The sequence below is a fragment of the Pteronotus mesoamericanus genome, unplaced genomic scaffold, assembly GCF_021234165.1.
Source record: "Pteronotus mesoamericanus isolate MK-2021 breed Mesoamerican mustached bat unplaced genomic scaffold, CSHL_Meso_final scaffold_174, whole genome shotgun sequence".
Taxonomy (NCBI): Eukaryota; Metazoa; Chordata; class Mammalia; order Chiroptera; family Mormoopidae; genus Pteronotus; species Pteronotus mesoamericanus.
In genome coordinates this window covers 22,163,541-22,191,239 of record NW_026555309.1, presented here as the reverse complement: position 1 = coordinate 22,191,239, position 27,699 = coordinate 22,163,541, and the positions used below count along the sequence as shown (strand labels likewise).

Here is a 27,699-nt window from a genome sequence, read left to right as displayed (position 1 = left end):
GCTTCCCTTATAATGTTTATTTATTAAAAAGTTCTCATAGACACCACATAATGGATCATCAACGTTTCTATTCAAATTTGCCCATCCAAATCCAACACCTACTCTAACAGACATGGCACAGACTTTGGAAACATTATTTCCCCATTGCCAGTAGAGAAATCCAAAAAAAAACATTTTATACAGTGATTTAAAGCAGAAAATGTATGCTAATTTCAGCACTCAAAATAAAGTTGTCCCAAAGATACTAGTGAGTTAGTATTGGTATGATTGACACAGATAAACAATGTAATACAAAAATTGAAATCTCCTATTTTAATTACTGACTTAGCTTTGGATCAGGTACCCCAAAATTATTAAATGAAAACACATTCACTTCTGCAATAACTGTATCATAGTTTTTAAGTGATTTATAGAAAACTATATCAATCTGTACTTGGAATGCTGATGTATTGGAACTCTAACTTGAGAGCATTCTGTCCTACAACAAATTTATCTCTTTTCCTGAATAGTGAGAAAATAAAAACATTCCACTAGGAAAAAGTATAAACATGACCAAAATTTCTTTCTTAGAAAAAAGAGAAATCCTAGTATGAATACAGAGAACTGACAAAGGAACACATTTTGAAACTTGACAATACATTTTTTATTATTATACAAGCACATCTCTGAACTCTTCAAAATTAGACACTAAATCTCATCATACTTATAGTACAACCCGGATTCTACTAATAGGATTGAACACTAGCAAAGTACTGTCCTCCTGCAACACCCTTATACATTAGTATGATATATGCCATATTTTCTCTTCCATCCCCAGTCCACCCATTTCTCAAAGACAGAAAAAAAATCACAGATATGTAAATATCATGTTAGCTGAATTGTATCAGACCTTGCATTAGTCTATGCAAAATTTTTCTACAGATATATTTATCAACTATTACAATAGTTTCCTCACGTTAAAATAAAGTCAATATAAATTGGATAAAATAACGGCTCACAGATATTCCATCTCTAAGAAAATATCTTTTGTATAAAACATAAAAACAATAAATAAATAAAGTTTCTCTACCTCATATGTTCCTGTACCTTGGATTATTTTATAATGACACTGGAGCAATGTTTATATTATATGAATTCAAAATTCTCCTCAACCCACTTATTAATTTATAATAGAGAATAAGCGAGACACAGAGAGTTCAAGTGACTTACCCAAGGTCACAAAACAAGTTCAATGGCAGAACCAGAGATAGAACAGAGGTCTCCTGATTACCAGGTCAATTTTCTTTCTACTAGATGCTATATGACCCAATAAAAACATGTGAAATAAAAAGTCAAACAAGGAAAAAAATAAAAAATCTTTTCGTGGTGAAACTTGAACTTGACACTTTATTACATGGTACTTAATTAGAATATTCTTAAAAAGAGGTACATGCTACAACTAGGCAAGTCATTCACCAATGTTATTATTTTTGTGAGAACACAGTAACAATTATCACCAATAATTTAATATTTTTTAAAAATTATACAAAATTTATAGTGTATGAAAGGATGAAAATTACAGATTTGGCAATGATCTCACTACTAAGTGAAAGTGGCCATTAAATCATTTCTCTATCATTTATGTGAATATGATTCATTAATAGATCTTAACTAATCTTATATAGAAATGATTTAATTTTAATTAGCAGATTTAATATTCATTTAAATCATGAAATCTCAATGTATAGCTTACAGTTATATCAAATATATTTATTTTTCCTTTTCATTGAATTTATTGGGGTGACACTGGTTAACAAAATCATAGGTTTCAGGTACACAGTTCTACATCACATCCTCTGTACACTACATTGTGTTCACCACCCCAAGCCAACTCTCCATCCATCACCATTCATGCCCTCTGTACCTTCAGCCACCTTCCTTCACACTTCCTCCCTCCCAGCCATCACCATGCTGTTGTTGTGTCTGTGAGGTTTTTCTCTTTTTTAAATTTTTTGCCCAATCCTTCCAGCCCCACCTCCTTGCCCCTCCACCCCAACAGCTGTCAGCCTGCTCTATGAGTCCGCCCCTACTTTGCTTGTTAGTTTATTTTGTTCATTAATACCAAAAATATTTTAAATACATTTTGGATTTCTTGTGTCTCTTGTGGTTACAGTTTTTATTATACACTATTTGTGTTAAAACAGTCTTTAAAAATATATAGTCAACTAATATTTAAATAGCCATATCTTATTTAAATAGTAATAAAATATAAAGACTTATTTCACACATTATTGTAACGAATCACAGAGCTCAGTGAATCTTAAGAAGCTAAGATTACCTCCTCTTAATCTGCTATTCTTCCTAACCCCCTACTTTTCCTTTAATCATTACTTTGCCACAGCCAAACATTGTACTTTTCAGTGCTGCTAATAACAGTTCTCATGAGAACTCTTTCCAATGGTTTATTTAACCAATAACCAGTTAGAATGATTAAGGAGAGTGAAAGTTTAACCTTCCTTTGGTGTCCTTACTGTCACAATTATGTCTGGATCTTAGTTTTAGACTTAGGAATTATAAAGACTTTGTAAAGAGAATGCACAGTTTTGTGGGGAGTTTTCGCAGCGGTGGTGGGGAGGTGGGGAGGGAGATTAATTCTACAATATGAACTACAAAAGAGAAATAAAAGACTTCCACATAATATACTGAAATAGATGGCACTTATAAAATATAATGAATAACAAATGGCATTTCATAACTTATAGTAAGTTATTTTTGAACAAATATTTTTAAATTTAAGATACTATCAAGGTGCCATCTATGAAAAGAATGGGCTTTTAATCAAATAAAGAAGTATAACATTTTAAATATACGAAAGCTGTCCATAGTGGTCATTAAAATAAAAACAATATACTGAAGATAAAGTGATACATGAAATAATCACTTTCATTAAGAGATTTGGTTAGTTCATGAGAACCAATGTCAGATTTTATGTAAAATTTTGTGTTAATCAAAAAATTTTCTCTTACCAATGTAATGCATTAAGTATTATATTTCAACTGAACACATCAAATTCAAGCAACTATAATAATCTGCAATCAACTTAATTAAAAGGGCACATACAAAGAACATATTTATCCATAAATACAGTTTTTAACAAGGATGTATGATACTTTCTGAAACTCTGTTGATTTGGCTAATGTTCCCATTTATCAACATTTACAACAGAGATGTAATTGGTTCTATTATCAGGTTTAATTGTACTAGAGTAAACATATATCCTAAAATAGCAAGCATTTGTTAAAAAGATTTCTGACAATGAAAGAGAAGCCTCAGAACTTTAAGTGCATATTAAAACTTTTGACATAATTAAAAGCTGATCATATTATGAAGGCTTTTTAAAGGTCACAGGAGTCTTAGAATGTTTACATTGGGGGCAGGAGAGATACCTTTCAAAATGAAGCCTAAATAAATATCTACCGTATTCTGTCATGTATAATGTTCACCCACATTTTTGGGTGCATTGCACACGGGATTATTATACCCATGGTATATAATCATTATACCCAGTATAATGCATATCTTTATTTTTCCCTCAAAAATTTGGGCAAAAATGTGCACATTATCCCCAGCAAAATACTGTACATAGTAGGACAGCTTCAATGATACAAAGATTAGGACAGAACTAGAATATAAAAAGAAAATGTTTACCAAGTTTATTGATTTCAAACTAAAACTTCTCTACTGTGAAAAGAATCTGTTGAAAAATACCTCAATCTAAGTATCCAAATTTATTTTTAAACTAATTATAACTTTACATAATTTGTTAGCAACACAAAATTATTGAACATTTATAATAAATTATACCTATTAAAATAAGCAAGATACAATATTTTTAAAAGCTTATTTAAAAGTTTATCTTTTAAATTTCTTCTCTCCTCATCATAGCTGTGCTTTCTCTGATTCTATCCTTTGAGTCTGATATGTAATGAAATTTTAAACACAGAAGAAAAATAGAGTATGTATTGAGGGAGTTTAAAATAATTGATTTTCAAACTATTGCACACAATTTATCATAAAAATAGATAGCCACTAGGTACAATTTTGGCCTTATCAACTTATCTGTATGTTCAGAGGAACCTGAACCAACTTTAAATGAGCAATTTAAACTCATAAATCATGAATTTCACTTTATTTATAGGAAAATATGTTTGTTAACAAAGAATGCTATATTTATGTCTAAGGGTATCAGTAGTATTTAGTTAAAAATTCTATCAGTTAATTTATGTTGTTTAAAATATTTGCTTTGGATCATTTTTCTGTAAAAAATATTAAAATACATCAATTCTACAGCAATCCAGAAATAACTCGAAATTACCAACCTGCTAATATTGACCACGAACACCTCAATTCTTTTTTCTACATAGATGGTTTAGAATAGCATCTAATTAGAAGACTAATTTAGAATACTGATTTACACTGGAATAGATTGTTTCTATTTTTAACATATATCAAACTATTCAAGAATAAAAGAAAATAAAGTCCATTACTTCAAAATTCAAGAAAAAAATTTTAAACCATAAAATCTAATAAAGTACATCTTTCAATATTTATTTTTCCTTAAGATAAATTTTATAAAGCATAATTTCAAGCTAGAACTAAGAAAAACATTCCCTACATTCTCCACAGTCACATGGCCATAAAGAATATAACCTGGAAAAGTCCATGATGAAAAAAATTAAAAATTAATATATTAACTAAATCACATAATGCTAAATCTAGGCACTTATGCACAAAAGATGTTACAGTAAGTAGTAGAACGCAACTCATTACTCTGAATATTTTCTATTTTCAAAATACCATGCAATCATACAGTAACTCAGCAAAGTGTTTCACTACCCTCCATTTTTCAGAAAAACATATTTTCCAGACAAGATACAGCACGATAAGTAGCACCATAATGGTTTTGGGGTAACTACAGTAAGGGTAGCTAAGGCAGTACAAAATTTTCCTAAATACAGCATAACTTACACTTAGAAAATAACAAATCAAAGTGATAATCCTTTTATAAATAGGAACAATTAATCATCAAACATATTAGAAATCATTTAAATTCTATTTCAAAATAGATTCTGAACTATTTACTTCCAAGTGTTCAGAGGAAATGAGAAACATTTTTAAATATGTATCCATTTTAAAACATTCAGTCAATCTAACTGAATTTAGTTTTCCTATCAGACTTCTCTGTAAGATGAGTTTAAGAAAAATATGAGATAAAATACTTTATGTACAAATACACTCTTTCTCAGACATATTTCTAATTACTATAAGAACAGGTAAATTCAAAGTGAAAATTATAATAAAATTCAATAGCTTAAAATTTGTTTTCAATGTTTAATAACACTGCATTATTACAGACCACAACATTCTAGTTTAGAATCAGATTGCTCATTGAAAAAAATAAGCAACAGATTTGCCATGCTCATATATCCTTGATTGGCGTTAAAAATATTTTGTTGATTTAAGGGCCAAAACAAAATCTAATCTACATACCATATGAAGAAGACATTTAGTGATTTACTTACTGTAAATATTATCCATAAAACCTGTCCAGTTTTTAAAATCACTTGAATTTAAATAAGCCTATATTTTATGCTCACACCAAAGATATCAATATGATAAATATCATTATTTTTCCCAGAGAAAATAAATCATCTCCTTTACTGATTATTCTCTTAGGCAGCCTAGTTCACAGATGTTGAGATTGTTCCTCAAAATAAGGAGATACTAGTCTATAATACTTAAAGTTTATGTAAATATTTCTTAATTCATTCTGTAGTTTATATAATGCCATTTAGACCTTGAGGTCTATAGTGTTATCTTTAAAATAAAAATTTTAAATGTTTGTTTTTACTATTATACATCCTAAAAATTGCAAATTCTCAGGTATTGTTCTTACATAGACTTTCATTACACAGCAATGGAAAAAGATAACAATATATGCTGTTGACACATAGTAAACTTTGCTTATCAGGTTTAGGTTTAAGTCCTTCCAAACATTTTCTAATTCCAAAAGTTCACTAAAATATCCTCATATTATTTTAAAATATCCTCTGATTATTTTAGTGAACTTGACAATACTGAAAGATAATCTCTTAGATTTCAGTGAATGAAAATTGTTTTAAACACTGATTACAACTGACAGATTTTTAAGATCATAAATGTACTTAAATATAAAATAAAGAATGCCTCCAAACATGTCTCTATAAAGCCCAAGCTCATAAACATGTTATTGAAATGTAATTAGCTCCACATGATGTCACACTATTTCCTCCTACTATATCACTTCAAAGTTTCAATAATTAAGAATATTCCCTACATATCTTACTTTTATTTTAGGAATAAACAATAATATTTATGGAAAACTAAAATTTAACATAGCATTTATGATTTCAGCATACTGCATACTTACTCATGACATTAAGGCTTTGAATATCCAGGAATCTCCTAGTATATAGGAAAATGCACAATTGGCAAAATAGAAAATCTATAAACATTTTAAACCATAACATTAAGACATTCTAATTACATTAATTTTCCTCTATTGCATACACAGTTTATTCAATTAGAGGGCTTAAGTGATTAAAGAAAAAGCTATATACAAGAATACACAAATTAACATTATGTAAAGGAGATAATTAAAATTTTGTCTGTGAGATTTAAAAATATTTTTAGTCAAACATTGCATTGTTTCATAATTTTAATATACAATTTATTAGCATAGCTATATATGGCCACACACATATTAATGTAATCAGACATGAGGGCAAGGAGGACAAACAAATAAATAATAGCCCATGACTAGGGATAACCCACATCACACAATATACCAAGGAGAGAGTTTTACAGTAATGATATTTGTCATGTAAATCACAGCATAAAAACAGATTTTACACATATTTTGTTTACTTTTTAAATCACCTTAAGTGTACAAATATATAATATATAATAACATATTACTTTTTTCCAAGTAAACTAAATGATTTCTAATTGAAGATCTGAAAAACCATGTATGATATTTTCTTACAACTTTGAGTTTACTTAAATTCTCCATACCAAATTCAATTTATTTTATTAAAATTTCAGTATGTAACTGTTTCACTTAAGAGAAATCACAGATTAAGCCATTTTCACTATGGCATTTTTCCTTTTCCAGACTTATGCAATGTAATACTTTTTCTCAAAGCACCCTATCACTATTATAATAATGCGATCATTAGTATAATTATTTTAAAATTATGTATATTTGAAGAATGTAAACTCTTTGAGGGCAGTTGTTGCATCTGCCTTGTCAACTCCAATAGCTCAGTGCCAAACACAATGCCTGGCATAAAACGGGATAGCAACTAATTTTAATTAATAAGTTAGTTTAATTTATACATAGGCAGATTTTGAAATATGGGTTTTTAAGAATCTGACAGAAAATAATTCACCACATAAAATTACATTAACACTGTTACTATAGATGCATCCATTTCAATATTATTATCAAAAACTCCATTTGCATTCTAAAATTTTGAATGAAATTTTTGATGGACTCTCATTCAATTACTAATTAAAAGCAATACTGATTACTCAGTTGACTATCTTAGCACTTTTCTTCTCTTTGTTTTACTCCTGGCTCAAGTTTTTGTCTTCTACTAATCATCTCTCTCCCAATGACAGAAAGCAGAGGAAAATAAAGTCATTTCATTTCAATTCATTGGTGGAATTAAAGGTTTTAAGAGACTCTAATAAATTCACATATTATGCTCTTATTCCTTATTGCTGTTGGCAATATTTTTAGCTTCAGAAATTGTAAATAAATCATTACCAACATATGATATAATACCTTAATAGAATTTGAAGTGGAAAATAAGAAATGGCTTACGAACAAAATTTAAACAACATATTGAGTTTACTATACTACTTTTTAAAAAAGTCAAGTGTCTCCTCATTCAGGTACTTTAGAAGCATAACATCCAAATATATAAATGACCATTTGTGCTTATATTTGTCATTTTTCCTAAAGAAGTAATGTTATTAATAAAATAACTGTTCTTTTTTCCAAAATATGTAGATTTTAAATAAATCTTGAAATAAAGTGTTCATTACTCTAATCTAAATAGGCTCTAAAACTAAGTTCACACCAAAATGAGAAAAATGAGATGCAAGCACACACATATTTCAAAAGCATGAAATGTAATGCTTATCCTCTCATGCTTTCAGTGGTTTTCCAAACCCTGACAAACCTGGCTCAGATTGGTGTTTCTTTTGCGGCAATGGTATGTCATCAATTATTGTACCATTCACCTTTTTCTGTTCGTCTTCCCATGTAACTTCTAGTACAAACAACAAAAACAAAATCAGAGCTTGTAAGAAACATTAGATAATGTTCATAATGAGAATCTAAAAAATACTTCAGGTATTTTTTAAAAGACCTTTCCCTAAATTTTCCCATAAATTGTCAGTAATATGTAGTTAATATTTTAAATATATAAATGTGACATTTGAATTTTTTTAAATGGAGTTCAAAAATCCAAAGCACTAAAATTCACTTCCAATAAAATAAATGTGGTAAAGGTATGAAGAAAATGATAATGAAACTGATATGACAAATACATGTTTATCTTAGTTGATATCAGTAACATTAAATTATTTCAGAAATGAACATTTTGCCAAATGTTTTCTTGCGGTAAAATGAAATGTATATATGAAATTAAAATGCATACATTCTACACATATCAATAAAAATTAGATTTTAATATATAAGGTAAAATGGCTATTTTACTACCATATTTAATACTTCTATTAAATGACAGAAAAATTTATGTGCTATGAGATTATGGTTTCAAAAAATTAGCAATAATTTGGTATCATTGAATATGAGCTACCTAGCTAATTTAAGATATCTAGAATTATTTGTTGTATGACATATGTTCATTAATTCAACAATATATATTCAGCAACTATGATAATCCAGGCATGTGTAGGCACTGGGGATATAATAACTATCAAAATAAACAAAAATCCATGCTCTCACAAAGTGTATATTCTAGTGAGGGAGATAGCTATGCATTTATTTGGGGAGAGGTCAGTACAGGCAGAACAGCACTTGCAAACATCCTCAGGGGGAGCATGTCTGACATGTTCTAGAGAAGCAACATCGATTTGAATGGGAGGTCTCCATGGCTGGAGCAGAGTGAACAAAGGGGAAAGGGGTAGAAGACAAGATTAATAGGCAAGATTTGGACACAGTCCAAGTGCTCATAGGTAGATGCGAGGATAAAACAACTGATACATTTATATAATGGAATACAACTCAGCCATAAAAAAGAAGAAAATTTTACCCTTTGCCATAGCATGGACGGACCTGGAGAACATTACGCTAAGGGAAATAAGCCAGTCAGAGAAAAATATAATTTTTTTATCTCTTCAAAATACTGTATGATTTCACTCATATGTGGAATCCAATGAACAAACCAAACTAACTGGCAAAACAGAGACAGACTCATGGAGAGCAAGCTGACAGCTCTGCAATGGAGTGTGGTTAGGGGGTGGAGGAGTCAATTAAAAAAGAAAAGGACTCGGACCATAGTGTGGTGGTTGCAGGGGGTGGAGGGGTGGTGAAAATTGTATACGGAAGATAAAGGGAAGGGAAAAAGTACAATAAAAAAAGGCAGGGAAATGGGGAGTATGGGGAGTACAGATCACGTAGGACCTTGTAGGTCATGTATCATATCAAAAGGTTCACTGATTATCATTTAATCTCACTCTTATAGTAGCATTCATAAACACTTAAGTATATACTTGCTTATATTTTTATTCACATGTTTCTAAAGCTACACTCTAAATCAAGTAGATGGTTACTATCTACATGTATTTTAATCTCTGATACCTTATCTACCTCTTCGGCCATAAATAATGAAAAACTAACATTTTATAATATGAAGCTAGAAAACAACTAGGAAGATGAAGTCATTGTCAAAAATGAAAAAAAATCCTGTATTAAAACATTAAATGATTATGGATACAGTTACTATTTTTTTTTTAAGCACAAGGAACCTTTTTAATTAAAACCAAACTAATCCCACCACCATATGTATTAAAGTAGAAGATACAGAAATTAGGGTGACTGGAATGAGCATGCACTAATTTGAAGCCCATGGTTCAGTGAGCCGCTGAGTTTGGAGAGGAGAAACACATCACTTTGCTCACTGACCTCTTCTATAGTATGTTTCACCTCTGGGATACACCACTATTTTGGGTTACTTATACTGCTGACATTGACTACAGTAAGTACAGTATAAGGTCTTCCCTTTCCTAGACTTTAAACGAAATGCTATTAATAATAACACACTTTATACTGGTCCAACATCAATCTGCTACTGCAAGAAAACAAATTTCTTGCAGTGGGAGTATTAAAGTGACACCTGGGTGTGTAGCTGACACCCCAATTTTCTAATTAGTAAACAACCCAATGAAGATGCAATACAGGATTTCTAAATGGTAACCAATCTGGATAAAGATGCTATATTTCAGTCAACTGCTAGTGGAAAGAGAAATCTCAAGACCTTTAAAGAATATACAAGTTTTTTGATAAATTCCAAGACTCTAGTATAGCTTTCCGTAATTATGAGAACGAAGGAATCATCTGTTCCTTAATCAAAATTCATCTGTAGTAATATACACACAAAAAAACCCCAAAGACTAATTTCCCCATGTTAGGGAAAATAATAAGCTCATTAATAATAAAGTACTATTAAATTTTAAATGCCTTTCACTTTTGATTACCTACTCCCCAAAACCCCAATATGATTTTATGAATATCACAGAGTTGCTCAAAGTCAAATTTTCTAAAATCCTACATATTCGTCATTTTGAAAAGTTGTTTCACCTTTCATCATTTGATAAAGTTAGTGGTGTTCCAAAAATAGAAGGCATGCTTCCTGTTAAAATAAGTTTGAGAGTGTAGAGCAGAAATGGCTTGTTTTGAAATGGTTCAGCCTATCTGTAAATTGGAAGAAAACATCTTCTGAAGTGTGAAGAAAAATTCCTTAATATATAACATTTAAAATTTTTAAATGCTTTCTTTGAGTTGAAGATAAATTGTTTATAGAGTCATCTGTCTTGTGTTGACAGAGTGAAATTAGCAAAAAGTAGCATATAGTATTTGTTGAAAATACTATATGCCGGTGACAAAGAAGTCTCATAGCCATGAATTTATACATACCAGAGAAAACAACAAAAAGGAAAACCAAGATCAAGGGTATCAATGATTGTTAAAAAAGGTAATAGATATGTTACCAATCTGAGCAAAAAATGATAGACTTTAGGAACATTTCTGCCTTTAACTAGGTGCATAACGTTAAGCAAGTTTTGTAGCCTCTCTGGCCTCTACACTAAGGGAAGTGAGAAATTTGGTCTGGAAAATTTCTAAGATTATTTCTGCCCTGAAATTACAGAGCTGTTTTTGCTTCTTTTGATTCTAAACCGATTAGTCAGATTTTGTGGAAGAGGACCTATACCAGAGATGATTAAATTAAGACACTCAGAATTTAGAAGATGTGGCTATTATTAAACCCTGTATCAAAACCCAAGTTCTATTTCAAGACAGAACTAAAATCATGAAAAGAACAGAACTGACTATCAAATCATTAATTCATTTATCACTCAAAAATTCAATGTTAAGAGCTACCCATACTTAGCTCTCTCTGAATTTATATTGTAGGTCATACAATTAAAATGAAACATTTAAAGTAATTATAAGCAATGTAGTTTTATATCAGAAAAAAGTTCAAATTGTTGGAAAGTTGCTTTAGTTACATTAAACTAAAATAGCAAAAATATCACTGAGCAAGACAGTCTTTTCTATAAAGGACTATTGTGGTAATTTTAAAAGTAAGTTTTCTTACTGTTAAATGATAAAGATCTTAAAATATAAATACAAAGTTCTAGCTCATGATGGTGGATAAAAAGTAAAAATTAGAGATGTATAATGTAATTTAATTGATAAGATTACTTTGAAAGAGTATATATCAAAGTTCTCAGATACAAAAGATGACCCATTTAAGCACAGAAAAAAGTTTGTTCTGGGGGAAAATTTTTTCACCAATATTTTTATTGAGGATTTAAAAAATCCATGTAGTAAATATTCTGTTGTAAGTTTAATTTGTAGATGGAAAAGCTAAAGTATTAATTTAATACATATTAATTTGAAGAACAATTTTACTCACTAACACTTAAGTTTGAGGTGAGCTTTTTAAATGGTATTTTTTAAAACCCACATTTCTACAAAATAACTATATACCAGCTAGTCTTCATTACACCATATCACTAATACTACGAATTGAGAGTACAAATTCCTATATTAGCAAGATTGTATTTATGCAACACTACATGTTTCAATGTGCTTTCACATACAGCATCATACCTGCTCCTATAGAACACAGAAAGGACCTTTATCAGGTGATTTCTACTGGTAGAAGAAAAAGGACCGATTAATAAGAATAAGAACTGAATAGTCATCCTAGCTTACAAACAATTTCACATGCATTACCTCATTTAATTCTAAAAGGAACACATTGAAAATGAAAGAACTATGCTAAGATTTCCTTTTCTCAGATGAACTAACTTGGGTTAAGGGCCTCAAGTCATACTGTTGGCACCTGGTAAAGTCAGGCCCTGAGCCAAAGTCTTAAAGCCTGTGCTCCTCCTTTAGGACCACATCACCTTCCCAAGTCTATGTTATTTTCAACAACAAACAGAAGGTGGCTTTAGAATTGTATTTAGGAAGTCAACCATGATAAGGCTTGAACAACAGCTAAAGTCTGCAGAAAGGAATGAGGAAGGGGGTTCTTTTCTAAATAAATTTGTCAACTAAGGCTTTGGACATATAGAAAAAATAAAATGAGCAAAAAAGGGGAAAAAAGTAAAATCAGGAGGAATGGTCTCCAGGAAGGATAGGAAAGGTTAGGAAAAAATTTAAAAATAATTGTTTAACAAGAAATTAACTTCCACAGCCTGTTCACTCAATCTTACAGGTCTGACCGAGACAGAAAATTTAAAATCCATTTATTCCTCTTTATTATAGTTTCTGCTCTAGTTCAGGCCATCATACAGTGGATAACCAAAATAACTAATGGTCACATGCCCTCAATCTCTTCTCTCTCACGTCCATCTCGCTTACTGGCACCAAGGTACTATTTCAAAACACGGACATAATTGAATGCTCATCCTGCTCAAAAACATATGATAAATCCCTGGTTGTTTTAAAGGATCTCTGAATCTCTTCTAGATTAACTTTGGTCAAATAGTCATTGGTTTAAGTTGGCAGAAAATGCTGTATTTAAGAAACACCTACCAATGCCACTATAAAATCCATTCCTACTGAGATAGTAATCAAATTTGGAAATTAAGAAAATGGGCACTGGTGCTCTCCTCACCCTAGAAGTGTTCATGAGAATACGAAGGCGGCAAAACAAAGCCTGGATATACTCTATCACCCCAAATGCTATCCAACTCCTCGAATGCCTATAGAAGCAAGGATCCATTACAAAGACTGCCAAGATTACTTTATTACTTTTGTTCTTTTGTAACCTGTTTTTCCTCCATTTTCTTCCACCTCTCCTTCCTTCTTCTCTTCCTTTATTTCTTATTTATAACATTATCTATATTTGAAATAATGTAGGCAACCATACATTGAGGCTTAAAGGAACAAAATATTTTTCCTTCTGTCTCATTATGTAGCTTAAGGGATAAGATTTTTTAATAGGCACTATGGTAAGGCTTAGTCTATAAATCCCACCAGTGTTGACTCACTACAGCAAATTAGGAGGTTCATCTGTTAAGTTTCTAAAACCAACCAAAGAAACAACAGTAACAACATTAATAAATTGGAAACAAAACTATTTTGAGACTTTAGACATTATCAGCCCCATATCCAAAAATAATTGGTTTTGTGTTAAAATCATTATGGAAGAGACAACAGAGGTCCACAAAAGTTCAAAGCCTTGAGGTGTCATAAATTTAGGAGTAGAACTGAGTTTATGATCCAAGTATTGACTTCCAAAGTAATTCTCATTGAAAAGTCCTAATGATTTAAACCAGCAACTTTCAACCTTTTTCCTCTTATGGCACACACAAACTAATTACTAAAATTCTGTGGCAAACCAAGGAATATATTATACTTTTCGCCTGTCTCATTAAAAAAAAAAAAAAAAAAGGTACAATTTCGATTCATTCACACCAAATGGCTATTGTTGTATTGACTGTTGTTTTTTTATTTGGCAATCTATGGGAAAAGAGGTCAGTGCCCAAGATTAAATAGTCAGGTACTGCATGTTTTAAAAATTCCCGCAGCACACCAGTTGAAAAATCACTAATTAAACAGTTCTGTGACTTAGAGAAAAGTACTCTAAATACTTTCATATTGATTTTTTCACATGTATTGAAACATGTACAATTGTATTAGCACATTATGCAATACCTTATATTGCCATCCAATTAAATTCATTTCCTTTTGGTATTGTTTCTTATGCAAGCCGCTTGGTCAAGGGTACTAATTTCTTAAAAACTACTAAACAATATGTATTGAATAATTGGTTCAAGGTTATAATTATAATCAGGTTTAATTTGACTTAAATCTAAAGTTTTCTGATTGTGTGTTAAAATTACAAAATTATAGCAAGAAATCACTAGGAAATAGCAGTAATGATAGTAACACATACAGTACTTGTTTTGTGACAAGTATTGTTCTAAGCAATTTAAATGTAACAAATTATTTTTCAAAGGAAACACTCAGCATATCTACACAGCAAGTAATGTTATCAATTTAGAGTAAAGCTGGGGCTAGTTCAAGGCAGAGTCTGTCATTTTCATCCTTCCAAGGTACCCAGTGTTCTATCACATTGTTTAGCATCCCTCTCCCCGCATTTGGCTTTTTCCACTCACAGACTCTAACTTGCCTCCAATGGAAAGGTGCATGTGATTAACAGCTCAGGTCAGTTCCCTCAAGAGTATTTACATTTCAGTGTTCTGGGAAGCTTAAAGCTTTATATTATTAAAATAATTAAGCCACTAGAAAATAGTAGAATATAAAGTACTACAACAAGTAGTGGGAGAAATATTTTGGGCTGAAAACCTACCCAGACCCCCATTGAAATGTACCTGCTCTTTGTAAAGTTAGTTCTGAATATATACCACAATCTTAAGACACTTTATGTAAGTGACATACTGTAGAATAACTTTACCCACTGTGTTTTATTTGCTAGCATATTATTAGTGTTTTTTTCTTTGGAGCTCCCCCAAAGCAGGCAACATATCTATTTATCATTGCATCTTCAATTGCAACCTAGTTTATTATATTGAAAATAGCAGATAATGGTTAAATTGAACTAAACCATTAGCTAATATCTAAAATAAAATAAATGGCTGAAACCCATGCAAGGGGAATGCCATTTATCTGGGGAGGCATGAACATAAAACCATGAGATTGGGAGTCAAGGCTAGAGATTTGCTACTGTGTGGATTAGAGGAAGTTAATTATCCTCTAGAATTCTGATCTTTATCAACAAAGGATATGTACGATTTATAAGGCTCCTTTCAAATCTAAAAGTCTTGATTCTAAATCTAGGAGCTAAGCCACAGAACACTAATTGATATATTGGTAAACTACAGGCAGATGATTCAGGGCTAGATGGCTCTACATAGTAAGTTGGCAGATACGAATTTAGAAGACAAAGACTAAACACAGCTTCCTTCATGTATTCTCTTCCCCTGACCTACACCCTCAACTCTAGATCTTTATTTCTTTTCTTCCTTTTACAGCCAGATTTTTAAAAGTGTCTATAATCACTGTCTCCCTTTTTCTCCTCTTCTTTTAAATCCACTCTAATCAGCCTTTTACTTCCTTTGACTCCACCAAAACTGCTAGTGCAAGCTAACATGATGACTTCCTACTCACTAAATCTAGTGATCATTTCACACTCCTCTCAATTCTCTCCAGCTTCAAGTGCTTTCTTTACTTGTGTTCAAAGCCACTATACATGGTTTCCCTCCTAGCTCTCTCCCTTTGTAATTTAAATCAGAAGAGAGGATGGTAGGTAGCATTTCCACCACTCAGTCCAATGGTTGGGCATTTCTAACACATGGTTTCAGCTGGGACTCAGTTACCTTTTTTTTTTTTTCTCTGAATATACAGTAGAGGTAGTAACATAGTAGCATCCTTTTAATCTCTGGAATCTTACTCATGAACTTTACTGTGAGATTCAAAATAAACAGTAAATTTGTCTCTTCCAAAAGAAAACAGCAAGAGGATATATTAGATACCTTAATTATAGGTAGACTTTAATCATAGAGAGATTAGAAAAGATTAAACTAAATAAAACAAAAACATATATAAAATATACAAAGTTCTCATCTTTCAAACTTTTATTCATTACCTCCCTTCTAGTACAACTATATCACATGTAGGCATTGCCTACATAACAATGATGTTTCCAGTGGAGAAGATTTTGATATTAATCATGAAAAATAAATACATAATGAGTGTGTGTGACTGAGGTCCTAATAATCATTGTCAATAGAATATTTACTTGGAAAATCAAAGGAAACAAGACAGCAGAACAGTCTAGAGGTGAAAGACTTAATGGTATTCAGGGTCAGCTAGATGTCAAAAAACCAAGACCAACCAACCAAACACAGAAAAGCTCTGCTGAGAGTGCTTCACTGGTTAAAATCATTAACTTAGTGACTATTTGAAACAGATAATAGATGGATATATTTAAATGCACTTAAATATAAAATGGCATTAAATGTTTTCAACATTTGTTGAAACCTAATAACTAACTGAACATTTAAGAAGATATATTTATTATTTCGGATCACTGACATAGTTAAGAACACATGAACATATCCTTTCATAGGTACTAAGCAAAATGATAGTGGTCAAGAAATAGATAATAATGACAAATATGTAAATACACATTGAGAACTCATTATATTTTTTGTTTTATAGAGAATATTTGTATTTTATAATACTTGATTTAATTTTATTTTGTTATATTATTTTTGCCTTTTTACAATATCCCAGCATGTTTTAGGAATTTTATACATGTAGAGGTATTAATGAATAATTAACTCTCTACAATTAAAAAAATTATAAAATTATTTTAGTGCTAATTCGATCTTACATGTAACACTGTAGACATTACTTATAAAAGATAAAAACAGGAAACAAAAAGTATATTCAAGACTGAAAGACATTTCAACTACAATACTAGAGCATGAAACTATTCATTTCTTCATTTGGCCCAGTAACAAGAACAAACTATTAAAATACAGAAAATTTTAGAATGTTGATTTTTTGATGTAACCATTTTAAATGCTGACCTTCTAAATCAATGTGTGTGGCTATATTTCATTATAAATCACTACAAAACATAAACGTCCTACTTTTCTGACAAAACTTGGTTGTGTTTGGTAACAGAATTAAATCATCAATAGTTATAGGAAAACTAAATCTAAGTATTAAAATCAATAATCTTTTTTACTCACCTACACATTACTTTAATTCATGTATATAGAACTGTGAAAATCTACAAATGTTATAAGTATCATTTAATATTGTTGAACTCGTAAAGTTCATTTCCTTATCTACTTTAAAATTCTACTTTAAGATATTTAATTAATTTTAAAACAACTTCTGAATTTAAAAATATCTTGTATTTTTCTAAATGTGTGACAACATGACTATTATTATTTTCCTCGGAATCTTATTCCTTAACATGACCAGCAAAGCAAAACTTCTAATTTTAATGCCATCAATTTCAATAGAATAGGATTTTATCAGACTCTAATAATACGGTAAATATTTTAAAGACAAATTTCACATTCAGAAATATATTGCAAAAAAAGCAGACACATTTAATATTAAATAACTTAAATTGGGACTAACACATGTATTTTTGCATATTTAATTTAAGAAAGCATATTCATGCACATCACAAAAGTCAATATTGAGTGTTTAATATATAAAAAGGCACTATTAACTTCATATTACACTTGCCTTTTTTCCCATTATTAGGTGGGCTTGGTGTCTCTCCCTCATTGTCTTTATAACATTGAAAACAGACAATAGTGGTTAATTATTAATGCCATTAACAATGCAAATAAAAATCAAGCACACCACAGAAGGTGACATGACACACTAGGAAAACAAATCCATGCACTGAACATGACATCTCACACTCATGAACACAAGAGTAAAGGACATCCTTCCTATCCTATACAAACAGTCATAAAAATAAAAATAAAATGAGAAATAATGAGTCATTTTATAAAAATAGGAAGATTATAGTTATATTTTTATGCTAATTTGAGAACTGAAGTAATTCACTCACTTAATTTTGAGAATAAAGTATAGGCAACAAACGGGTTCAACAAATGGGCTTCCCTGTCTTAACGAAGTTAAGAAAAAAGTGGTATTAACTATTGCTGAGGTCCCTAAACAGTACCCTAAAAAATGACCTTACGGCAGCTAATTCATGAACAGTGTGAAAGCCTTTCACTGTAAGTTCTACACCGTATGTTCACTGTATGAACTAGTATAAAATATTTAGAGATGAGCATTATGAAAATATTAAGTACACAGCTAAATTAAAGTTAATTCTTACAGTATTCATAAGAATGTTATTGCTATAGCATTTCAGGAAAATGAAGGGTATGTGTCATCCTAGTAGTTAGTATATTAGAAATTCATAACAGAGATAGTTACACATTTCTACAAACATGCATCTATCTAAACTTGCCTTTGTTTTCATTATCAGAAGTACTCTGATGATTTTTCTCATCTGCATAACATTAAAAATAGTAACTGTTCATTAGCAACTGCAGCTTAAGAGATCTTCTGTCTTACACAACATGCACCATTGAAAAATGAATCCATGAAAATACAACTCATGCACAACTTACACAATGGCATTGCTTTCACACAATGTTAAATGGCGGAATAAAAGGAATGTGAAATACAACTTATTATTCATGAATAAAAAATGATGATGGGCTAAAAATGATAAAATTAGATCTAAAGTTATTCTGCATTGTTCAAAGAAATTTAATTTTTTTTTTAAATTACAGCTTAGATAAGTTTAGGATTTAACACTGAGTTTAACTGAAATAGAAGTCGGATAAAAAAGTCTGTAAGTATATTTACTGATTGTATAATATTTTAAGATATAAAATCCTTTCAGGAACATTCTGACAAAGTAAACAAAACTATCATATGTAACTATAATAGGGACTTAAAACGCCAAAATGAAATGGTCATCATAACCATTTAGAAAGAGAACTCTTAGGAGAAAAATTATGAAGGTCAATAAATATTAAAGCAATATTGAGCTGGGATGAAGAAAAGGGACCCACAATTAATTGTTTTTATTTTAGGGGAAAAATTATGAATAGAATGATGATAATCTCTAAAAGTATTAAGAATTAAAATTTGGAAGTTATACTCTGCTCAACATTTACTTGTAATTTGCCCCTACAAAATCAAAATTCCTGAAAGAGGAGGCTAGGACTTTACTCAGTGTAACACATGGAAAAACATAGGATTTTAGTAGGTACTCAATTAAAATTTTTGAATAAATAAGTAACTAAGTGTAAAGCTAGGGTGAAACATAAGTGTAAATTGTGGTCTGAAGCATTGTCTGTCATTTTAGTTTGATTAAACATTAGAAAAAATGTTCAAATGGGTAAGTTAAATATTCAGTTAAGTTACCTAGATAGCTTATATAATATCTCTCCATTAAAAATCAGGTAATTTATTTTAAAATTAGTACTGAAAAATGTTCTTTTTTGTGTACTTATAGATTTAAAATGACAAAGTCATACTTCTAAAACATTCAGTTCTTCATTTTAGACACACAGACAGACCTGCCTTGACCTCTTCACCCTGCTTCTCTCCCCCCTGCTCCTCCACATGCCCAGTTTCTTCATTAACTTCTGTGTTCGCACAAGTAAAAGTAAAAATAAATAAGTAAGACGACATATGTATACGTATTACTCTGCAGTGAAACAAAACATTTCAAACTACTCATGATATATCAGTGATTATTAAAATACTAAAATTATTTTTAACAAGTTTCTCACATGTTTTGGAATCAAAAAGTATACCTTAATAAGTGATCATGTTGTCACCTTTTATAAGGACTTTGCTTTGTAAAAGAGAAATTGTGGCCACTGAAATATTTGCAATATGTGAAAACTATGTAAAGTATACAAAAAACTTTGTCTATTAACTTGGTACATTTTTATAAACAAATTACAAAATGCCACTACATCAAAGTTAGGGGAAAACTTAAAAATATTAATAATGCCTTGCAGTTGTTTAGTACATTATGCTTTCATTATATTGTTCCTATTTTCTCTGGTTTTTAGACAAAAAGGGACGACTGACATTTTACCACCATCAAGAACAATATATAAGGATTTAAATTAATTTAATTAACAGACTAAAATATAACCAAAACAAAAAAGGTATTAAATTAGGACTTGCTCATTTTTTAGCTATTGTACAGGATTAGAAAAATAACATGTCATTATTTTTATTCCAAAATAATATAATTAAATTACAACTTCTGACAACTTTTTAGAGATAACCCAAACATTAAGTTGATTTAGACTATCAATTAAGTCTATATTGGCTTCTGTACTTTTAACTTCAGTTACAAGCTGAAGACTTCTAAAGAAATATTATATATATCCTTTAAAACTAAAGAAAATTACATGACCATGTATCTACTAGTCTTCATATCAACATTTATAAAAGCACTTAAAATCATTTACAATTTTAAGCAAAACAAATAAAAAGAAAGTCTTTTATTTCAAACTGGAAAGGATAGGGGAGATTTTGGCTCTTCTCTCTTATTTATAAAAATGGAAAAGTCACAATTAGGGATATTAAAAGAACACAGGTTTTAATAGAATATATAGGGCAGAAAACAAATAGTAAATAGAATGTTTTTTGAGAAACCCATTTAAAAACTTCTTCAATTCTGATTTTCTGTATCAGCACTATGTCAATTTTCTGGTATATTTGTTATTACAAAGAATGTAGATACTCATATTTCAATAGACAATTGTTATAAAAGATATTAAAATTGTATTTACCAAAATTGTTATATAAACTATTTTTCTGACTTCATATGCCATCAAAATTCTACCTTACAATAAAAAAAATTACATACATACTACAGAACTTTCCTTATGGAAAGTACTTTTAAAATTATATACCCCACTCTAATGCAAATAATTGAGATGTATAGAAATGATGCTAAAATCTTTTTATCAGTCCCCATAATAGACCATGAGTCACAATAGCATTAAGTTGTTTAAAATCATGGCATATAGCAAACAGAGATAACCACAAAATAGAAGTTGATGAGTCATTCTACTACAACTAACAAGAACAAAATTTGTTCCAAGTTATATAAGGCAATAAAAGTATTGCTGCCCAAATGCAACACAGTTGAAAATTTGTTACGAATGGGTTACAGAATATGAATTTGACTACAAATGTTATAGAATGACAAGATTATTTTAGTGGCGCTTTATACACTATTTGAAGTGCCTTCTCAGTTTTTAATAAATATTTCATGCATTCATTCAACAAATACCCATTGAGGGTCTACAATGTACCAGGCATTATTCTATGTGCTGGAGATTATTTAATAAATAAAACAGTTAATTCTTTAAAGTTACAAAGTCGATTTCTGAATTGTATAATTAGCAGAGAAATTTTTATAGTCCTAGTAAATGTATGACACACCACATACCATGACTCCTGAGTCATAATGTACTGTGACAATAAATCTGTATATATTTAACTTTGATATACTGTAAGCAATCTTGCTACAATATGAAAAACGATGGAGGAAATACAAACCACAATCACTATCTAATTCAACAACTTCCTTTTCTAGAAAGCCAAATCTAATAATTAAAAGATCATCATAAATACAAAATGAAATATATGATGATAACTATAACTAGACTAGGTGTGCATCCTCGATGACATAAACACAGACTGCAATTGATATCTTTGGTTAAAGTCTTGCAGAAAACATAGAATTCTGCTTAAAAGGCAAATTAAATTTTTTAAAAAGGGAAAATATTATCTCACCATTTAAAAAGAGTTAAACTCTTTGCATTCTTACTTGACTGAATCAAAGAAATTTAACTCCTTGGCATAATTCCAAGTAAAAGAAAAGTTGCACAGTTTACTAGAAATCATAAAATAAAATAATTTTACTTACATACTTTTAAAAAGTATAAAATATAATTTTACTGTATATAGAATGATTTACGTATATATGCAATATAAGAATGTCAATTGCAGTGGGTTTATTTTTGCTTACAAAGCCCCCCGAAAAGGCTGTCAGCACAAAACAAACCCTCCTTCATGTACAGACCTTCATAAGGTTCTATCTCCTTGACTTCATTGTCTAGGAAAAACGAAATAAAAAAAAAAAAAAAGGGGAACCAAAGCACAGGGGTTAAAAACAACAGAAATTTCCAAAGGCACAGAATGCATCAACTATTAAAGAAAAGTTAAATGGTGATTTAATTTATTTTTTTTTGGCACAGCATATCCAGTTACCATATAAAGGGACCATTTCAAAAATAACAATAAAAATTATTATAGTCTATCATCCCATGCTTTTAGAGGTCCTTTAACCAAGAATTTATAGATGTTTGGGGAGTATGTTCATCTATGTGTAAGCAAATAATGCTTTTTATGCAAAATATTTGAAGTATTAAAATTATCAGTACAACATGCATCTTTCTTTGCATATTCATGATTACCTTTTTCTGGTACTCCAGTTTTGAGAAGGATCACCATTGTTGTGCATCAGCTAACCAGTCCTTTGCAGTGTGTGAAAATTGATTTGGCTAGTTACTAATAAACTTTTTGTAACTATCAACAATTACATAAACTTAGTTGAGTAAAAAAATATCATCCAACTGCTAATTAAATAAGAGCATTAAGTTTACTTTTTAAAATGTATTAATTCAAATTTGTAAAATGCACAAGAGCAATAATGTTATGTTATTTTATCTGCAAATATTACAAATTTTAATGCAAAATATATAATGATTACTGGCAAATGCAGCTAAGGCATTCAATTAACAAAAGAAGAAAACTAACAAAGGTAGTAAAAAAATCTTGATTCACCTTAGCTTCCATGTGTATTTCCTATATGACATAATTAGAAATAAAACTTACTTCTCTCCAGTGTTCCCTTTGGTGGAAGCTGTGGAAGTTGTCGGCCCCTTCGTCCTGCCACTGGAGTACTTGATGGGCTTGTTTGGACAGACCCAGTACGAGGATGCGACCTATAAGATACACCATTAATATTCACTTTCAATAGAATAAGATAAATACTTTAAATACATTTGGTTTATATGACAGCTGCATAAATGCAATTTTAAAAGAAGTTTAGCTGCTGATTAAAAGGTTAGGAAAGTAGGACACAATATGGGTATTTGGATGATTATCTAAATAGCCAAAGACGTTTAAACTTTTGTGTAATATGCATACATACACAGATACATGCACGGAAATCCTACAGTAAAATCCATGAAATTATTAATGTAAATTGATATTCTATCCATACAAAAAGCAAGAGGAGAATTGTGTAGCTCAAAAAATAAAAGGTAATGCTTTACATTTTTTTTTCTCCCAGATTTCAAACTCTTAACTCTAAAATACCTCCCTTGATCCAAAGAGATTTTTACTCAGGCTTATAATAGATACCCCTTTATTAGAAAGTATCTGATGAAACTACAAATAAACCCCGAACAATTCAAATTTAGCTAAAGAAGACAATGGTAAACATATGATATTAGTACTGATAAAGGAAACTAAAAACCTAGTTTTATTTGCTGTTATGATGATTATTCCAACAGTGATGTCTAATGAACACAAACAATTTCTCATTCTGTAGGAGAAGAACATGATAATTATGAGGTGCATTATGTGGGGATTTACCCAGGACTCCTGATAAATGAGAAATCACAAAACAAATGCAGTCAGGACAGTTAATAAACATTTTACAATGGTAGCCACACACTATTATATCCACTGAATATAAATAGTGTGCTTACACTGAAAAGGTTAGTATCAACTGTTATTAGTGATCAGCCAAGGATGATAGAAGAGACCATTTAGCTGTTGGGAAAATAAAATGGTGTGTTGGTGGGGCAGAGGGGGAGTTAGTCTGATTGATTTATCTTTCACCTCGATAAGGCAGGTGAAGGAGGGGCAGATCTTCCAGTCATTAATGAAGGCATCGACCTCATGAGGTTTGTATCAGGACGTTCAGTGGATCTGGAGCGGGTGGTGGTCCGCTCTAGGAGAGGCCGTTGTTCTGTTGATCTGGATCTGTGATATGGCTGTCTATCTGCTGCTTCACAATCCCTGAAACGTTAGTCAAAAAGCAGCTCAGTTGATCTTTTGTGCCCTTCTGCTATTTGGTTATGATGCATCAAACTGATTTTGAAAAAGGTAATTGTTTAAAGTCACTGAGTATGTAAGAAAAATTCTCTTCCCCAACATATTCTAAGAAAATTCTCACTAAACTTTAAGATTTTCTAAGGAACCAAAATCTGTCTTTAACAGCAATTCTCAGTGAAGATAATAGAAGTTGCTCAGTTACAATCAACAACAAACCAAACTGCCTGCCTTCCAAAGTGAAAATTACCTTTGGAACATGTGAAATATGTAAAGTATTCAATTTTAAAGAATTCAATGAGTTTTCCTAATATTTTCAAAAGAGTGGAAAAAACCATATAAGCACTGTTATCAAGTCCCTAAGGCTGTTTACTATACCGAATAAGAGTTAAAAAGACTTTCAACACAATCATAGTATACTGATACATTTGAACTGAACACTCAAAATGTTGTAAGAAAACAGAGCTATTTTGCAGTCTGTAGTCATATTTAAACATGGTCCACCAGAAAAATCACTGTATAGAAAACTGGTTAATCAGCCAATCTATGCCTTCTGTCTGAGTGCATTTTAGCGGTGAGGTCAAGCAACACTATTTAGAATGGTTATTAATTGATTGAAATAATAATGGTTCTGAAACAATTTGATCTCCTTAACCACAAATAAATCAATATCAAATCCTAATCCTTGTTGAAAGAAGTGCACTGATATTTAAGTAATCTATCATTATTGATTTTTTTTTTTGTCCCTGGAGTTTAGCATAATGTTTTTACACCTAACAAGTGTCCCATAAATACAATCTCCATTATAAATGGGATAACCCTAAAAATACTAGCTTTGGCTCCAGAACTCCAAAGTAATGTATAATCCAAAGTACACTTCAAATCAAATTATCACCTCTCCACCTAGCTGTAACCACAGAAACGGGAATGGCTATGTATTATACATGGTAAAGCAAGACTAATGTATCAAGGATGTCCACTTTGCTTACACATTCTCTCAATCTTATTTTTGATAATAAAAATGCAAAATATTAAAAAAAATAAGAAAGAGCAGAATTCCCCATATGTAATTAATTGTATGGCAAATAATTTCAAACCAGAAGATTAGATGACATTAGAAACTGAATTTATTCTGCAATGCATCTTATCATTATCTTATACGTTAAATTCATCAGATAATATATGTCAACTAATTTTTAAATATTTTTAAGTCCATGCACCATGATGTAATTGATTAAGATAATTTTAGTATATTTATATAAGCATATCCAGAATATGCAAAAAAATTGAGATTAAATGTAAATACATATACCTTCACTTGTCAAAGAAAGGGGACAAGGCAACTTGATTGTTCAAAAACTTATCATTCTGTCCTGGCTGGTGTGACTCAGTGGACTGAGCACTGGCCTGCGGACTGAAAGGTTGCTGGTTTGATTCCTGGTCAGGCCACATGCCTGGGTTGCCAGCCAGGTCCTCAGTTACAAAGCAAATGATCTGCATTTCCCTCACACATGTTTTTCTTTTCCCACCCCCATCTAAAATAAATAAATAAACAAACAAACAAGTAAATAAATAATCTTTTTAAAAACATCATAATTCTATCTTTATTCTCAAAAAACTATTTTTTTGAGAAAACCTCTTTAGAAATAAATATGCTCAATAATTTGCTAAATGTTCTTAGTGTACATATCTTTGAATATCCTCATTACAATGGATAACCAGAATGAAAGGGATCTATATATCTCAGGTTCCTTAAAACCTTTTGGAGAGTATCAATATTTGTATTATTTTCAAGCTTCCTATTATCTTAAGTTAAAAATTGACTTATCTCACTATAGAACATGTAGTAACAAAACTTAGTGGAATATCTATGACTACCCAAACAGAAATTTAGTCTATTTCATTTATTTATAAAAAATTTGATTTATTCTGATACCATCAAGCAATTTTCCCAAGTGGAAAATGAAACATTAGGATATACATTTTCACTTCTTTGACACTTTTTAATAACTGAAATACAGATTTGTGAGTGAAGTTGGCAAAATCATTTGAATTGTGTTACTATGTTCTATATTCTTTAAAAGGTACTGTCATTTATAAAACAAACAAGTCACTCCTTAAGAAATATCCCTTAAAAATATATCTTTTCAGTGAAAAAGTTGTTTGAAGAATATAGTCAGTTTTAAATTTTACTTATATTGTCTCTCCGTTTCATAAATTACATGACTTCCACAATGTGAAATAAAAAAATCAGTTATTAAGTAAAACATGGAAAGGACCACAGAAGAAATTTCCTGAAATGCTCCACCACAGTTAAGGGGAATGGAAAGCTGCCATATTTTAAATTTTAATTACACAATAGAAGGTAAAGATAGCTCCTCCTCCCACAAATGAATAAGCAAAGGTCTTACTAGATAAGGACTAAGGCAATTGCTGAGATTATTGAAAGCAGCAACCTAAGCCTTAGTCTCATATATAATGTCCAGTCTCGCAGCAGTTTTTTTTTTTTTTAAGGGTTGAGATATAAAACTTGACAACCTGCACCTAAGTTCCTAGTGAATTTAATTTTAAGCTAACATAAACAATTAAGTTTGAATAATAGTAACAGAGATGTGGGAAATAACAGGTCACAATTTATAATGCCTAAAATATTTTAGTGCCTACCTGGAATTCTTAGGTTGAGGTTTATAATTTAATATAAGTAATTTCCTTTGCAACCCTGCTTATTTATTTTATTTTATTTTATGCTTTAAAATATTATTAAAAAAAGAGAGTCACATGTTTTACAAGATTGCCAAAGGGCAAGCCACTTAAAAGTTTAGGAACCACTCAACTACATATTTAAATCATTCTTAGGTAAATAATTTGGTTCTCTTTCAAAAAGTGACTTAATATATGTCATGATTCTATCTTTTTAATAAATAATTTATATTTTCTAATATATGTTTGAAATAGTTCACTTTTTAAAAAATTATTTATTTTTCCAAATACATTTGTCTCTGTGAAATAGTTCACTTTTTATATGTGCCATTAACCTAGATAGATTACTGCTCTGCCACATTTAGTGGGCACTATTCCAAACTGCAAGCATTTGGAAAGGCTACTGCTAACTAGCCCCTGTGCAAGTAGAGTTAATTTATATTGACTGATAATAATTGTAATAAGAGTCAGTA

At 30.5% G+C, this 27,699-nt stretch overlaps 1 protein-coding gene across 18 annotated transcripts in view; it reads right to left on the bottom strand.

Annotated features, from left to right (window-relative positions):
* RIMS2 (regulating synaptic membrane exocytosis 2) overlaps positions 1–27,699 on the bottom strand; it is a 473,698-nt gene that overhangs the window by 144,040 nt on the left and 301,959 nt on the right. For 11 of the 18 annotated variants that reach the window (XM_054590359.1, XM_054590361.1, XM_054590374.1 and 8 more), the window contains 2 exons: positions 24,314–24,493; positions 23,300–23,409 (listed from right to left, as the gene is read on the bottom strand). In XM_054590359.1, the coding sequence (XP_054446334.1) occupies positions 23,300–23,409; positions 24,314–24,493 (290 nt within the window). Of the gene's footprint in view, positions 1–22,484; positions 22,518–23,299; positions 23,410–24,313; positions 24,494–27,699 lie in introns of all 18 variants that reach the window. The other 7 variants (XM_054590373.1, XM_054590372.1, XM_054590375.1 and 4 more) reach the window with 3 other exon arrangements.